Below are 17634 nucleotides of genomic sequence, written 5' to 3'. Positions count from 1 at the left end.
AATACCAAAGGGATTATAGTCACAGTCTTTTCAAATAGAACCTGTAGTCTTGGAACTGTCCATATTTCTGATATTATTCCCCACTCTTTAGTAAATATTCAATTTTTACAACTCATTTTAAATGCCCATTTCATGCTCCAATCAAACACCAACTTGAGGAGGAACTCAGCAGTGGGAGTAAAAGAACAGGCAACATTGCAGGACAGAAGCCTTCATCTTTGCTTCAGATTCCACAGATTGCAGGGATTCATGTTTTTCGTGCTACCAGTTTTATTGCTGCGTAGTTTTCAACAGAAGCAGACGCATTATTACAAATATAGTTTAATTAATTCATCACTAACAGCAGATGGGGTGAGAACACCAAGATCAGTGAACAAAAGGGTGATGAATGATGGTGGGGTGTAGTCCACTGTCGGATGCTCCTCTGCAAGATTTTTTGATGATTTTAGTATCTCTGCTGAGTACTGTAAATTAGAAACCACCAATTAACATTATAGAACCACAACGTATAGGTACATTATCTGTTCTGGATCTTTGCAGAACAATCAAACAAATTCCACTGAATGGCCTGAAACGCACTGCCTTCAACATTGAATTTTCCAATTTCTGACTTCCCCCACTTGATCTGGTTCAGGTGCCACCGCCTTACCTGGTCTCTCTTATCATTTCTCCAACCTTCCCTGTCATCTCTCTCCACTTCCCCATCCTGGATTGGGGCAGGTTGATTTCTGGCAAGGGTGTGCTCAGTTAGGGGGAGCCCTTCATAGGTGAATTTTATTTGAGAGCACAGTTTGTATGTTCCTGTCAGGATTAAAAACACAGCAAACAGGCATAGGGAACCTTGGTTTTCAAGGGACATTGAGGATCTGGTTAAGATGTGTAGTAGGAATAGACAACAAGGAGCAAATGGGGCACTTGAGTATAAAAAATGCAAGACAAAGCTCAAGAAGGAAATTGGGAGGAATAAAAGACTAGGTAGTTTTGGGAGACAACGTAAATGAAAATCCTTAGGACTTCTACAGGTATATTAGGGATAGCAAGGGACAAAATTGGTCCCCTTGAAGATCAAAGTTGTCGGCTATGGATGACACTAATAGTGATCAGGGAGATCTTAAATTTTGTTTGCATCTGTATTTACTCAGGAAACTGGCACAGAATCTAGAGAATGAGGCAAACAAGCAGTGAGGTCATGGATCCGATACAGATTAAAAAGGACGAACTTGCTGTCTTGAGGCAAATAAGGGTAGATAAATCCTCAGGGGTTGACAAGATATTCCATCACACCTCGAGAGAGAGGCTTGTGTAGAAATTACTAGGCCCTGGCAGATCTATTAAAATGTCTAGCCATGGGTGAGGTGCCAGAGGATTGGAGAGTAGCTAATGTAAAGACTCCAAGGAAATTATAGGCTGGTGAGTCTGGTGTCAGTAGTAGGTAAATTATTGGAAGGTATTCCAAGAGGTTGGACATACAAGTATTTGGATAGACAGGGACTGATTAGGGACAGTCAATGTGGCTTTGTGTGCAGAAGATCATTTTTAACCAATCCCATAGAGTTTTTTGAGGTTAATATCTTATCTACATAGACTTCAGTAAGGCTTTTGAGAAGGTTCAGTATGAGAGGTTGGTCAAGAAGATTCAGTCGGTATTCAGGATGAGGTATAAATTGGATTAGACATTGGCTTTCCATAAGAAGTCAGAGAGTGGTCGTAGATGAATCCAGGTACACAGTTCCCTGAAAGTGGCTTCACAGTCAAATAGGGCTATAAAGAGAGCTTTTGGCATGTTGGCCTTCATAAATCTTGAATATAGGAATGGGTTGTTATGGTGAAGTTGTACAAGACATTGGTGAGGCCAAATTTGGAGTAATATGTGCAATAAGATTAAAAGTGTGCAGAGATCATTTACAAGGATATTGACGGGACTTGAGGAACTGAGTTACAAGGAAAGGTTAAACAGGTTCAGACTTTATTCCCTGGATTGTGGAAGAATGAGGGGAGATTTGATAGAGGTATACAAAATTATGAGGCATTTCGATAGAGTAAATGCAAGCAGGCTTCTTCCACTGAGGATCAGTGAGACAAGAACATGGGTTAAGGGAAATTTTTAAAGGGAACTTCACACAGTGTGGTGGGTGGTGGTAGTATGGAACGACCTGCCAGCTGAAGTGGTGAATTTTGACATTTAAGACAAATGTTCATTAGTACACTGATGGGAGAGAGATGGTCCAGGTGCAGGAAGGTGGGACCAGACAGAATAAGTTTGGCACACATCAGATGGACCAAATGCTCCGTTTCTGTGCTATTACATTCATTGGTTCTATCTTCATTTGACCAGGATCCTCCTATCTCTTTGTTCCTCCCCAACCCCTTTTTTAAAATGCATGCTATCTATCCTTCCTACTTTCATCTAAGAAATAGGACCTGGTTCAAAAAATTCACTCCCAGTTTCTCTCCATGGAGGCTGCCTGACCTAGAGTTCCTCCAGCCTTTCACTATTTGCTCGAGGTTCTAGCATCATCTGTAGTTTGTTTCTCTCAGAAAACTCATCCCATTCCACCAATTCCAAGTTAATTCCATTGCCTCGCACTTCCCCCCGCCCCCCCCCCCCCCCCCGCAGCTTTTATGGTCTAAAAGTTTGAAGGAGAGAGGACGGTGCTGTGATATCTGCCTGGCACTTCTTGCCCCCAATGAACATGATAAATACAACACTCTGTTGGCAGAAATTACACTAAGGAGTTTTAGAATTTCTTCTGAAATGTTTGAAGCAGAGACTGGCATCAGTGTAAGTTACATTTATCAATGGAGATAACCATATTCATAGTATTACAACATACTGATTGATCCAAGGCATCCAAGAATCAATATTTTGCACATTTCTCACCTTGAAGCGATCAGGAACATCTTGCTGATTGAGGGGATAAAGCCGGACAAATTTGAAACTCTCTGCCACCACATAGAAGGGTTTGTTGTGTGATTTTGCACACACTGCCATTTGGTACGTTCCAATCTGCAGCAAGAAAAGCAAGCAAGTTGCCCCTCATTGAGCTGAACTTCAAGTCTCACTAGGACTACATTCCACAGACCACTGCAAATGGAAATCTGGTATCAACAACATTGGTTTTCGTAAGTACTCATTTCAATGTTATTAAATTAATTTTGTTGCTTTGGTGAAAATGGAGAAAACACTACTTCCAAATTACTGTGACCAACCCTTTTAAGCCAGAACCCTTGATACTTTTGCCATCAGTCAGGAAAAACTTAAGGCGGCAAAAGCTTCAGATTACACCAAGCCATTTGGTGCTTTTTATGATCGAAAGATGAAAATCAAAATCTCTCCCACAGCCTCCCAAAGAAAAACTGGGCTCCATTTGTAAACTTTAAAATTGAAATTGATGGATGAATTAGTTTGTATGCCAGGCAAGTTATCCTCAATCGTGAGGGACTACCTTAGTGATGGAAATGTCATGGGAGTGGACAGGGATATCAGGCCCTGATTCATTCTTGGTCACATGATTAGGGAATGAGTTCTGTCACTAGTGTAAACAGTTGGATGTTACCTTGTTGATGATTCCTCCGCTTTCCACAACCCCTTCAGCTCCAACCAGCAGGAGATCAACTTTCTCCATGACGTACCTACAAAGGAAGAATTTATATAAGGGCCCAGAAAATAGACGGCATCTACACTAATCACCCATCTGCTTTAACCTTGTACAAATGGGACTCTTTCAACTGTGTGCAAACAGCAGTGTTTCCCAACTCACCCAACGGAAGCATCAAGGATCACAGTCACTGGAATGTTCAGCCTCTTCAGACTTTCTGCACTTTTAAGTCTGGAAGACAGAAAAAAGCTCCTGAATTCACCCTGTAAATGAAACCACACTTTTTGAAATTTTCATGAAGGTAAATTTCTTGGTCAGCAGATAGGTGCGATTTTAACACTATCATTCAAAGAAGAAATTGCAAGAATTCAGGGCCAATATGTTCCTGTGGGAGTAAAGTTGAGGGTGGTGGTGGGGGACGGGAGAGTAAAAAGTAGAGGGGATCGAGGTTTGGATAAAGAAAAAAAGGAAGCATATCAGATATAGTAAGCTAATGATGGGCAAAGCTCATCTAGATTATAAAAAGTTCAGGGAAATGTTTAAAAAGGTTCAAATCCTGCGCGAAGGAATTTGTACTTTCTCCCTGTGACTGCGTGGATTTTCCCCGGGTCCTCCGGTTTCCTCCCACCGTTCGAAACGTACAGAAGGTTGTAGGTTAAATTAGTGTAAATTGGACAGCACAGACTCGTGGGCTGAAATGGCCTATTACCAGCTCTATCATATTGTCTAAGTTTTAAAAATATAGAACCAGAGGACGCTACAGCACAGAAAACGGGCTATTAGGCCCTATAGTCCATGCCAAAACATTATTCCACTAGTCCCATTGACCTTCACCCAATCCATAACCCTCCAAACCTCTCCCATCCATGTATCTATCCAATTTATTCTTAAAACTTAAGATTGAGCCTGCATTTACCATGTCAGATGGCAGCTCATTCCACTCCTACTACTGAGTAGTTCCCCCCAAACATTTTCCCTTATCCTCTCGTATTTATCTCTCCTAATCTAAGTGGAAAGAGCCTACTCGCATTGACTCTTTTCTATACCCCTCATAATTTCAGGCCTGAATTTCCTAGTTTACTTTTGGAGCTTTTTTCAAACAGCAGAACAACATGAGCTACCCTCCAATCCTCCAGCTTTTCACCTGTGGCGAAGGACATTTTAAATATTTCTGCCAGGGTCTCTAATTTCTACACAAGTCTCCCTCAAGGTCCAAAGGAATATCATGTCAGGCCTAGGGAATTTATCTACCTTTATTTGCTGTAAGGCAGCAAGCACCTCCTTTTTAATCTCTATATGTTCCATGCCACTACTGCCTGTTTCCCTTCCTTCCATATGCACTTGGCCAGTTTCCTGAGTAAATATTGATGTCAAAAAACTGTTTAAGGTCCTCCCCCATCTTGTTGGACTCCACACATTGATTGCCACTCTGATCTTCTAGGGGACCAATTTTGACCCTTACAATCCTTTTACTCTTAACATACTTGTAGAAACTCTGCCAAAGCAACTTCATGTCTTCTTTTTGCCTTCCTGATTTCCTCCTTAAATATTTTCTTACATTTTCTATACTCTTCCTGTATCTCATTTGCTCCTTGTTGCCTATACTGGTTATACACCTCTCGCTTCCTCTTAATCATATCACCAATATCCTATGAAAACCAAGGTTCCTGATGCCTGTTAACTTTGCCTTTAATCCTGACAGGAACTTACAAACTCTGCACCCTCAATATTTCACCTTTGAAGGCCTTCCACTTCCTTGCCAGAAAACAACTTATCCTAATCCATTCTTCCCAGATCCTTTCTCATTTCCACAAAATTGGCCTTTCTCCAATTTAGAATATCAACTCGAGGACCAGACCTATCCTTGTCCATAATTAACTTGAAACTATGACATCATGGTCACTGGATCCAAAATGTCTCTGGATCCAAAATGTTCACCTACACACACTTCTATCACCTGACCTATTTCATTCCCTAATAGGAGATCAAGTATTGCTTCTTCTCTAATTGGTACCTCTATATATTGATTTAGAAAACTTTCCTGAATATATTTGACAAACTCCAAGCCATCCAGCCCTTTTACAGTATGGGAGTCACAGTCAATATGTGGAAAGTTAAAATTTACTGTCACAGCTTTGTTTTTTTTACATTGGTCTGCTATCTTCACAGATTTTCTGGCAAGGATATGAGGGGTATGTGTAGATAGGGCAGACTGAGGAAACTTCCCCTCCTGCACAATAAATAGATAAAACTAGAGGATAGATTTAAGGTAAGGGGGAAGAAATTGAGAGGGGATCAGAGGGTGATATTCTTCTCCCAGAGAGTGGCAAGTACCTGGAATGCACTGCTGGAGAGAGGGGTGGAAGCAGAGTCACTGGCTGAGTACTCAAATCAGTTGGGCATAAAAGGCTATTAATCAAGCACAGGGAAACAGGATGAAGAAGTAGGCATGCTCACGGGCAGTGCAGATGTTGGGCTGAATGGGTCATTACAGTGCTGCACAATTTTGACTACTGATGGCAAAATGTGACATCTCGTACCAAACTTGATGAACATACAGTAAACACCCTCGATATCCAGCACCTATGGGGATTAGTAGATGCCGGATATGTTTCTTGAGGTTTTGTGTTGCGTGGATTAGAGAAGGTATGCCAATTTTAAACTATCATATTTTTTATTTATTTATTTTCTGCAATTTTTTTGCCGGTTGCTTGAATTCAGGATAACAGGAGTTTTACTGTAATATGGAATGGAGTCAAAAGTCACAAGTATATTGGATGCTTGGCCTTGATGCAGGGATTTCTTAATGTCTGGAGTACTACAGGGTTAACGAGCTGCAGTGTGACACCTGGGATCCATACAGATTGTGTAAGTGCATGGACCCAGAATGGGCTCAGTAACACTTGGATCATCAATCAGTGAAACACAAAAATGAGGCTCTGTCTGGGGAATCCACATGATAGCATTGCCCCTAATGACACTGATTACAATAATAAGGGTAAGCCCCCTTCACTAGAGCGTTCCTAGGAAACCTTTCGTAAGCCAAAATGGCGTAAAGTGAAGACCCACTCACTACTATTGGAGGCTATTTTTGTAGAAGTGAAAACCCATTCAAATCCTTTCATAAAAGCAAACACTGCTTTCTTTATCAAAGCGAATTTCTGTAATTCGAGTATTTGAAAAGCAAGGTATACCTGTACAGGGTGATTGGAAACCTTATGCAAAGTACTGTATGATGTAGAGAGATTGGTCCGTCAGAGAGGGGTGGACTGGCCTGGAGTTCGTCCACGTGACTAACAATTTGCAGACACTCAGACAATGCACAATTCTGAACTTACCCTGAAGAATCGGGTTGTGATTCTGTAATATAAACACTGAAGCGTTTCTTGGCTTCGGCTGCTTTCTCCAACACTCGCAGGACGACCCGTGAAGAAGAATGAGTCAATATTTTCTAAGAGGGAAGTGAAGGTGGATTACAACAGGCAGACACTCCTGAAGAAGACCGTATGCTGAATTTCAGATTAGAGGATATTTATTCCCAATTTTAATGTACATTGTAACAAAGTACCAAATGAAGAACCAAGATTTCTTCAAGGGAAGGGAATCAAAAGAATTCTGAAATAGCATTAGGAGCACCAATGGTAACAGTAAATGACAGGACAGGGAGTTGGGCTTCAAATATTTGGAGCATTCCAATTATATCCCCTTCCTGCCCGCACCCATCCCCCCAATTCACAAACATCATCTGTGCATGGGAGTTTAAAAATCTCAAAGAAAGGAACCAATTGGGTTTCACATGCCAATAAAGCCCCCTCACCTGCATCTCCTCCATTTCCTGCACATTTGCCCTGGCCCCCCTCCTCCCCAAGACACAAAATGGTTGCACCTCATATCTGATCTGGGCAGTGAACTGGCATAAAAACTGAATTCTCCAAGGAAACCCTGATCTCCTGTCCTCTCCCCAGATCCATCTCCAGTCCTCCCATTCGTAGCCTCTTTCCCACATCTCTGCCCTAACATCACTAATTTCCATCCACCTGTTATCCACACACTTAGATATTAGAACATTACAGCACAGAACAAGCCCTTCAGCCTTCAATGTTGTGCCAACCTATATAGTCCCACCAAAAAAAATACTAAACCCTTCCTACCTCATAACCCTCTATTTTTCTTTCATCCATGTGCTTGTCCAAGAGTCTCTTAAATGCGCCTAATCTTTCAGCTCCATCATAATCCTGGCAAGGCTTCCATGTGTATTTTTTTTTTTAATTCCCTAATGTCTCCCATGAATTTTCCTCCCTTCACTTTGTACAGATGTCCTCTGGAGTTTGCTACTTCCACCCTGGGGAAAAGGCGCTGACTATCCACCTTGTCTTTGCCCCTCAGAATCTTTATTAAGTCACCTCTCATCCTTTTTCAGTCCAAAGAGAAAAGTCCTAGCTCTGCTAACCTTGCCTCATGACTTACTTTCCAAACCAGGCAACATCCTGGTAAATCTCCTCTGCACCCTCTCCATACCTTCCACATCCTTTCTAGAACTGAACACAATATTCCAAGTGTGGTCTCCCCAGAGATTTGTCGAGTTGTAATTTGACCACTTGACTCTTGGACTGATGGAGCCCAACATCCCACAGGTCTTCCTAACTATCCGATCAACCTGCACGGCAACCTTGAGAGATTAATGGATTTGGACCCCAAAGTCTCTTTGTTCCTCCACATTTGTTAAGTATCCGGCCCATAACCCTGTACTCAGCCTTCAGGTTTGACATTCCAAAATGCATCACGTCATCCACCGGATGCCCTCTCCTTCCCATCCTCCACCTCTCCTTCAATTGTTCTCATTATCACCCTCCATATAAGAGTAGAGTCCAGCACTGGAAATCTCTGTATTGCCCCTCATCACCTCCAGCAGCATTCGGTACCCGTGCCTCCCCCCCCCCCCCACCTAGCTCCTTCTGCTCTTTTCCTTTATCTGCTTCCACCGACCACTCACTTTCTCTCAACTCCACCCCTCCACTCCCTACCTCCATCTGTACATCATCACACTTCAGTCCACCTATCACTGGCCCTGGTCTCACCCCTCAACTCTTTTCTTTATGCTGCCTACCTACCCTCACTCCTGTTGCAGGGTCTCCACCAAAAACATTGACAACGCCTTCCCCTCAGACTCTGCTCAACCCACTGAATTCTTCCATCCCAGTTTCTTGGATCTTCTTGATTTAAGGTGGACACCCAAGGATACTAAACAGAAGGCTGTGGAAAATCTAACAAGCTTTCATTTTGTGAAGATTTTAATTTTGAGAATTGAGAGATTGGAAAATTGCTTTTGCTCGGGGACGTGAACAGAACCCCAGCTAATTACAGTAAAACAAGAACATTTGCAGATGGTGAGGTCAAGTGCAATACATAAATGTGTTGGAGAAACTCAGCAGGTAACAAAGAACTTCCCATGAGAACGTGAGTCTTAAAGTAGTGGAAAAAGTAGAAAAGCAAATAACATTCCATTCCAGATGTCGAGGATTCAGCAAGGTGAAAGCTGATTGTGAAGAACAATTCTTTACTTGGCAAAGACAGTTAAAGACAATTCACCATTGGGCAAGGGACATTCCCCAGTTTAACGAATCCTAAGAAATATCTTAAGAAACATAACTGTATGGAAAAGTCTGTTCTAATGTTCTGGAAAAATAGAAATTTGTCTGTATAAATATACTTACTACCTGTGAGCCATGAGACAGAGACTGTTATGGTGAGATTGGCTGCTTGTGGCATTTCCTCTTGCTGTAGTGAAGTTCCCACACTTTGCAAAGCAATGATAAAATATGGTGAAATTGGAAACTACTTGTTTTAGTTTGTCAAGTAATCTCATATCCACTTTAACATCATGGATGCTGCATGACCTGCTGAGTTGCTCCAGCACTTTTGTGTATTCCAGTCTTTCTGCCTGACTTTTGCAGGAAAGGTCTGGTATCCAAAGATAAAAGCCTTCATACGAGCCTCCCCTGACCACTGTGGGATACATAGCCTACTCTTGGGCATCTCAAGTAATCCAAAAGTTTCCCACATGAGTAAAAGACCAGGTCCACCTCAAGCTTAAATTAATTTTATTTTCTATTTATTTGAAAACAATGATTCTTGTCACATTGCTCATGAGAGGAATAGATCGAGTGAATGCCCAGAGTAGGGCATTAAATTGAGTGGGGGGGGGGGGGAGAGATTTAATAGGAACCTGAGGGGTAACTTTTTTTAATATACACAGAGGATGGCGGGTGTATGAAATGCACTGCCAGATGAGGTTAGTTGAGGCAGGTACTATTGCAAAGTTTTTTAAAAATGTGGATAGTTATATGGATAGGATAGATTTGGAAGAATGTGGGCCAGATGCAGGTGGGACATTTGGTCGACATGGGCAAGTTTGCTGAGGGACTGTATGACTCTATCTTCATCATCTGCAGAATGCCAAGCAAGGTGGAGAATACAGTCTGGTAGGTGCTCTACAACTGAGCTGGTACTCACAGCGCCATCATTTATAAACGTGTGACACAGGTTTGCAATCTTACTCCTTGAGACAGAAATTCTTCCCAAGTAAAGCTCCCCTCGGTCAATCATGGTCTTTTTGCATTTTGAATAATCCTACAAGAAGAAAGTTTAAACTCAGTTGTGAACACTAACAAACAGTAAATTGGAAACCTCACAAAACAGTATTCGACCTCATGTAGTTCCACACACTGGTCAAGTCCATACGGCCGTGTAAATTAGGCTTTGTGGGAGTAATTCAGTCCACATTTCAAGGTTTTACAACAGATTTAAAAAAGATGTATTTACAGCATGGTAGAAGCAGATTCCAGGCCATTTAAACCCATGTCACCCAATTACACCCAAATTAACCAACAAGCCCTTACGTTTTAGAGGGTGGAATGAAACCAAAGCACCCAGAAGAAACTTATGCAGACACAAGAAGAATATACAAACTCCTTACAGACAGCGCCAGACTCAAACCCGTGTAACTGGGACTAGAAAAATGTTGCGCTAACCATGCCTCCCAAGGACAATGCAAGGGTCTTCACCTGCGATTATAACACAGTCGAGTGAGAAGGCTGCACCAATGCAGGGGACACACGCGTTACAGGATAGAGGGTTATGTTCTAGAAAAGGATACATATCACAATTTTTGATAAAATAAAGCTGTAGCATTTTCACACATCAAGAAGTGGGGGGGGGGGGGGGTGGGGTGGGGTTTAGAATCTACACATTATTTCCACTGGAATTTGTGGAGTGAATTAAATTCAGCATCTCAAATTTTTGGAATTTGTGAAACCTACAAAGATGATTTTCCATGACCTGTTCTGGGATTGAGACAGCTCTAATTTTCATCATTACTCACCAGTCAGTTAACAGCGCTATGCTGTTCCAGTACCAACGATTGGGACTGGGGTTTGAATCCAGTGCTGTCTCTTTCTATGTTCTCCTGTGTCTGCGTGGGTTTCCTCCCATTGTTCAAAACGTACGAGGGTCATAGGTTTATTGGGTGGCACAGGCTTATGGGTTGAAAGGCCATGTTACCATGATGTATGTCTTAAAAAAAATCAGAGCTCAGCTGAACTGGAGGTCGGAGTCTCCCATCCATTCATTGCAGCAAAAACCGAGTGGGCTTACTGCTTGGTGAGGCGAGGGTGTGGTCTCTACTCCAAACATGGTTGGCTGAGGTCCATGACAAAAGATTGGCTGGTGTGTATCTACAGGTTCATTTGGATCACCTTTCTACTAGCAGAACACCTAGTTACGTTTAGTGTCACAAGAGCATTATCAAACAGTCATTGATATTGGGCCAGGCAAGCGGATGTGGGAAATAGAACAAAGATTAAGTCAGAGGGGGGTTTTACAGTGATTTAAAAGAGAGGCATAGGGAGGGTCCATTGTCTGCATTCAAAGATGGTTGTGTATGCTAGGGTACTTACCGGGTGTTCCAGCGATGTGAGACTGATAAAACGAAGGAAGAGTTCACCACCTGAAGACACTGCCACTGATGAGTCTACACAGCTCAGGATTTTAATGGCTCCCTTCAGATTTTCCCTCAACCCCTGAATCGTCTCACCTAATTCCAGAAACACATACAGGGGACAGTTTGAAGCTTGGTGCAATTTGAAAGGAACCAGCTTTCCACATCACAAAGTGTTTATACTTCAATATCTCCATCGGGCACACAAAACTCAAAACGGTCAACCAGTTTACCTATCTCGGCTGCACCATTTCATCAGATGCAAGGATCGACAATGAGATAGACAACAGACTCGCCAAGGCAAATAGCGCCTTTGGAAGACTACACAAAAGAGTCTGGAAAAACAACCAACTGAAAAACCTCACAAAGATAAGCGTATACAGAGCCGTTGTCATACCCACACTCCTGTTCGGCTCCGAATCATGGGTCCTCTACCGGCACCACCTACGGCTCCTAGAACGCTTCCACCAGCGTTGTCTCCGCTCCATCCTCAACATCCATTGGAGCGCTCACACCCCTAACGTCGAGGTACTCGAGATGGCAGAGGTCGACAGCATCGAGTCCACGCTGCTGAAGATCCAGCTGCGCTGGATGGGTCACGTCTCCAGAATGGAGGACCATCGCCTTCCCAAGATCGTATTATATGGCGAGCTCTCCACTGGCCACCGTGACAGAGGTGCACCAAAGAAAAGGTACAAGGACTGCCTAAAGAAATCTCTTGGTGCCTGCCACATTGACCACCGCCAGTGGGCTGATAACGCCTCAAACCGTGCATCTTGGCGCCTCACAGTTTGGCGGGCAGCAGCCTCCTTTGAAGAAGACCGCAGAGCCCACCTCACTGACAAAAGGCAAAGGAGGAAAAACCCAACACCCAACCCCAACCAACCAATTTTCCCTTGCAACCGCTGCAATCGTGTCTGCCTGTCCCGCATCGGACTGGTCAGCCACAAACGAGCCTGCAGCTGACGTGGACTTTTTACCCCCTCCATAAATCTTCGTCCGCGAAGCCAAGCCAAAGAAAAGAATACTCTATTTAATGAACTTCAGCTTTATACATACCACGGTTACATAAAAAGCCAAAAACAAACAAAGGGTTAATCGGAGAATGCCAGTCCATTAAAATAAAACCTCTTAAAATACTTTGCAACATCCTACCTTTCACATAAATTTTCAGGTTAGTTTATAAGTTGTACATCTTTTTGACTTGGGAGATTGGACAGATTCACTGAACAGTCTCAGATGAAAAATGGGCGCAGAAAGTGGTTATAAACTACATTCGGTTTAATTTACCTTTATCTCGCTTCAGAAATTCCAGCAAGGTGCGAATGGCTGCAACTGCAGAAGCAACATCTTCATTCTTCTTCAGCTGGCTTTTGAAATAATCCACAAGCTCTGCAGATGAATAGATACCATTCAGTTAAGGCAGACACTTAAAATGATGCCTTCGGCACCTCCCTCCGGAAATGACCTAGCCCATGCCTGAATTGGAGTCTGTGTGGCTGTGGGATCGCTGGAGGAAAATCCACATACACTAAGTGACGCTGAGGGGACTAATCTCTCTCTCTTTCTCCGACTGTAAGGGGTGCTGGGCAAATCTTTAGCTGCCTTATAGCAACGGCAATTTTGTACAATGTGACATCTCTGTTTTATTACATGACAATAAAAAGCATGGGTATTTATGTACTGTTACAAGTCCCCGCTCCATCCTCAACATCCATTGGAGCGCTTACATCCCTAACGTCGAAGTACTCGAGATGGCAGAGGTCGACAGCATCGAGTCCACGCTGCTGAAGATCCAGCTGCGCTGGATGGGTCACGTCTCCAGAATGGAGGACCATCGCCTTCCCAAGATCGTGTTATATGGCGAGCTCTCCACTGGCCACCGTGACAGAGGTGCACCAAAGAAAAGGTACAAGGACTGCCTAAAGAAATCTCTTGGTGCCTGCCACATTGACCACCGCCAGTGGGCTGATATCGCCTCAAACCGTGCATCTTGGCGCCTCACAGTTTGGCGGGCAGCAACCTCCTTTGAAGAAGACCGCAGAGCCTACCTCACTGACAAAAGGCAAAGGAGGAAAAACCCAACACCCAACCCCAACCCACCAATTTTCCCCTGCAACCGCTGCAATCGTGTCTGCCTGTCCCGCATCGGACTTGTCAGCCACAAACGAGCCTGCAGCTGACGTGGACTTTTTACCCCCTCCATAAATCTTCGTCCGCGAAGCCAAGCCAAAGACAAGTCCAGAGGACTCCAAAACCCAACCACGACAAAGGGTTACTTAAACAAAAGTTGCTTTTAATTATCTTTGAACATGAAAATAGAGTCAAACTTTAATTTATCTCCATTGACTCACTTAACCCCCTTCTAATTCTAAGCGCATGTGTGTGTAACTTCAGCAAAATTCTTTGGTTCACAGTCCAATCTCACTGGTTGCAGGCAATTCCTATACTGTGCACAGAAGATAACGTGTTCACCAGGCTTTGGTGCTTAACAGGTAAATGGTTACTACTCAGAAGAGTTCTTGTTGGTTTTCAGAGAGAGAGTTTTTCTTGTTTCAGGTCACCACAGAGTTCCTTTCTGTTTCTCCTATTCCATGGGAAACACCGGACAGCCAGTCCTCTCCTTTGACCAGGCCATCTTTCAAAGCTTGCAACCTTGCCCCTCTGGAACCAATGTCTGTGTCTCTCTCCTCTCTCTCACTCCCTCCTCTCTGAGAGCAGAGCCTGTTTTTTTTTCTCCTCACATGACCTTCCAGACAAAGCTGCTACTGCCTGTTACATTTGTTGCCTTTTGCAAATAACCCTCTTGCTAAAACTCCTGCAAAAAGTCTGTGTTTTAAAGTGTTTGTGTGTGACCTGCTCTAACAAACCTTTCCCAATTGATCTCCCAAACACCTCTCTATACTCTTGTCACAGTACACGGAGATGACAATCAATTACACCCCAACAAAGAAAAATATAACCACATCTTTTCAGCTGCGTTGCCAGATCACTCAGCATCAAAACCCTGAGGGAGATCAGCATGGACCGCAAATTCAACAAGTCACCCAAATAACATGGAGACAAGAGTAGGTCAGAGGCTGGGTGTGAAATTCAAGATTCTTTTATTGTCCTGTAATAAAATAGTAAATGTGATATTACACAAAATTTCCTCTAGTCTACTGTAAGCAGAAATTACCTGGTCCCCCTTATAGTCAGAGAAAGAGATGCAAAAGAGTATCCCCAGAGTTATTGAGTGTGTGTAGGTTCGCCTCCAGCGCTCCCACACCTCAGCAGCCGCACAGACTTCAGTCCAAACCATCGGCAACCCGAGTATCAGATCCAAATTTCTGACATGATCCAATACCTGGTACCCCTTGTGACAGAGTATTTAGAGGTGGTTTGGGAGGAATTGTGTGTAACAAAGTATCGACAGCTGCTTGCCTGGGAGAGCATGTGATCTTTGCAGGCAGGGGAGAACTGTTTTGCTCTCAGAGAGGGAGGGTGTGAAACTGAGAGAGAGGAGACAGAAATCTGTTCCAGAGGGACAAGCTGGCAAACTTTGGAAGGCTGCATGGTCGAAGGAGAAGACTGGCGATCTGAAAGGTGACCTGAAAGAAAGAGGATCATCTGGAGAACCCTGAAGGGGGCAAGTTTCGTCAGCAAGAATGATTGAGAAGGAAACAGTTGTGGATGTCCTGGAAATGGAATCTCTCTCTGAAAACCAGCAAGAACCCTCCTGAGTGGTAACCATTTGCCTGTTAAGCACCAAAGACTGGTGAACTTTGTTACTGCTAACCTCTGTGCACAGTACAAGAATTGCCTGCAACCAGTGAGATTGGACTGTGATCCAAAGAACTTTTCTAATCTTAAATATACATTACACACACCTGCACTTTGTATTAGGGGGGGATTACGTAGTTAGGTAGGTTAAGTAATAAGTTAATGTTCCATTCTGTTTTCTTGTTCAAATATAATTAAAAACAACTTTTGTTTAAGTAACCCTCTGTTGTGGTGCATATCTATTGCTGCTGGTTTTTGGGGTCCTCTGGACTCCGCAACACCTTCAGCCAGTCTCCAGCAGTCCATAGCTTGGTGTGAGCCCTTTATCCACAAGTCACCAGCAGCCCGCAGCCTGTGTGGGTTCCTCAACTCAAATTGCCAACTGCCTGCCATTTGTGTCTTCTTTTACCTCAGAGCACCTCGCTGGTCCACTGCCATGGTCACTGTCCCACAGGTCATATCCTCTGCTTCTCCTTCTCAAACGGGGCTGGTCTCCCCATTTTCTAGTGCCCTGCGCCAGTCCTCTGCTTTTCTGAAGTCTGCAACCCCTCGTGGCCGCTGCTATACATAGGAGCCGCCATCTTGGACCCAGACCCTATGGTTGTGAGATTTTTAAATAGGCCACTTAAAGCCTGTATGGAGCCAACAGCAGTCAGACTGAGCGGATGGACCCCGAGGGGAAGCAGTGTGTCTCCATTCCCTGCTCTTCATGGGTCTGCGCCAGCGATAGTGCTGCCATCACAGCATTTCTGGCAGTGCCACCATTTTTTCTTCATCTCACCTCCTATCCACCATCTACAGGCACAAGCCAACAGTGGGATAGAACACTTTTGCCTGGATTCCTACTGGTGAGACCTCACTTGGAGCATTGTGAGCAGTTTTGGGCTCCTCGTTTCAGAAAGGATTTGCTGACATTGGAGAGGGTTTGGAGGAGGTTCACAAGGATGATTCTGGGAATGAAAGGATTATCATATGAAAATCGTTTGACAGTTCTTTTATTTTCCATAGACACGCTCCTGCTTTTGACCACAATAGTTCAATCGGCCCCCTTTTTGAACCCCTGGCATTTATCGACTGCTTAGATTATCCCATCGACCCCTTTAGGGACCCATGCACTATGCCAACTGTGCCACGGACAGAGTAGATGTAGAAAGGTTGTTTCCCGTGGTAGGAGAGTCTAGGACAAGAGGGTACAACCTCAGGACTGAAGGGCATCCACTTAGAACAGAGATGCAAAGGCATTTCTTTAGCCAGAGGGTGGTGAATCTGTGGAATTTGTTACCTCAACGGTTGTGGAGGCCAAGTCATTGGGTGTATTTAAGGGAGAGATTGATAGGTTCTTGATTAGCCAGGGCATGAAATATTATGGAGAGAAGGCCGGGCAGTGGGGCCCAAGGGGAAAATGGATCAGCTCATGATTGAATAGCGGATCAAACTCGATGGGCTGAATAGTCTATTTCTGTTCCGATGCCTTATGGACTTCAAAAAAAAACTCTAACCATATCCTTTCGACTTCATTGCCATATCACTCAGCATCAAAAGACTGGTGGGTGGGGAAGAACTATCACACACCGCAAACCCAAATTGACTGACAACTCACGCAAATAACACGGCGACAAGAGTTGTTCAGAGGCTGGGTGCTAAATATGTCACCCCCCTTCCACCACCCATGCCATGGAACATTGCCTGGGTTCTTTCAATGCTAATGCTCTCGCAAACCTCATGGCAACAGTCCCCCAAATACCCACTGCCTCCACCGCTGGCACAGTGACTACACCACCAACCCATCCACACCATGCACCACAAGGCGACACCCCACCCCGATCAGAGAGGACAGGGGACCTGGTCATGCCATCCCCTGCAGTCACTCAGCCTTGGTCCAACCTGGCAGTGTCAGGGAGGAGCTCTCAGCCACTCTGACAACGACTCAGACCAGACTCCCCTCCAGAGGCTGCCCGACCCACGCGGCCCCGCAGCTCCCCGACCTGAGGCGCCGGACCCTCCCACAGCTCGGAACCCACGTCCCCGCCGCCGCCGCTCACCAGCCTCGTCCATCCCGCCGCCGATTCCTGTTGCCCCCTGAGCTGCTGGGCGCCCACCAAGCGGAGGCCGCATGAAGCTGTCTCCCGAGATCGAGCCGCTGGTGAACAGAGGCTCATGAAGATGCGAGCAATCTCCACCCGGACGTGTTTCACCGCTACACTCGGACCGGAAGCGGAAATGCGGTACAGCCATGGCCGCCGGTGAGTGTCGGCTTCTCCTCACCCGGCACAATGT

The 17634-nt window shown here is 44.4% G+C and overlaps 2 protein-coding genes across 2 annotated transcripts in view; one reads left to right on the top strand and one right to left on the bottom strand.

Moving 5' to 3' along the window:
- Window positions 1–252: 252 nt before the first annotated feature.
- On the bottom strand, window positions 253–17555 carry eif2b1 (eukaryotic translation initiation factor 2B, subunit 1 alpha). Its single transcript, XM_069933495.1, has 9 exons — window positions 17400–17555; window positions 12886–12987; window positions 11555–11691; window positions 10113–10229; window positions 6938–7050; window positions 3762–3830; window positions 3558–3633; window positions 2882–3007; window positions 253–464 (listed from the first exon to the last, which is right to left on the bottom strand). The coding sequence occupies exons 1-9, from the start codon at window positions 17470–17472 to the stop codon at window positions 309–311; spliced, it is 969 nt and encodes a 322-aa protein (XP_069789596.1). The 5' UTR covers window positions 17473–17555; the 3' UTR covers window positions 253–308.
- Window positions 17516–17634, top strand: part of gtf2h3 (general transcription factor IIH, polypeptide 3) — a 42903-nt gene continuing 42784 nt past the window's right edge. The window contains exon 1 of the mRNA XM_069933496.1: window positions 17516–17600. Coding sequence (XP_069789597.1) covers window positions 17591–17600 — 10 coding nt within the window. The 5' untranslated portion in view covers window positions 17516–17590. The remainder of the gene's footprint in view (window positions 17601–17634) is intronic.

Source organism: Narcine bancroftii, chromosome 4 (genome assembly GCF_036971445.1).
Source record: "Narcine bancroftii isolate sNarBan1 chromosome 4, sNarBan1.hap1, whole genome shotgun sequence".
Taxonomy (NCBI): Eukaryota; Metazoa; Chordata; class Chondrichthyes; order Torpediniformes; family Narcinidae; genus Narcine; species Narcine bancroftii.
The sequence above is the reverse complement of the archived record's forward strand: the minus strand, read 5'-3'. Positions and strand labels throughout refer to the sequence as shown.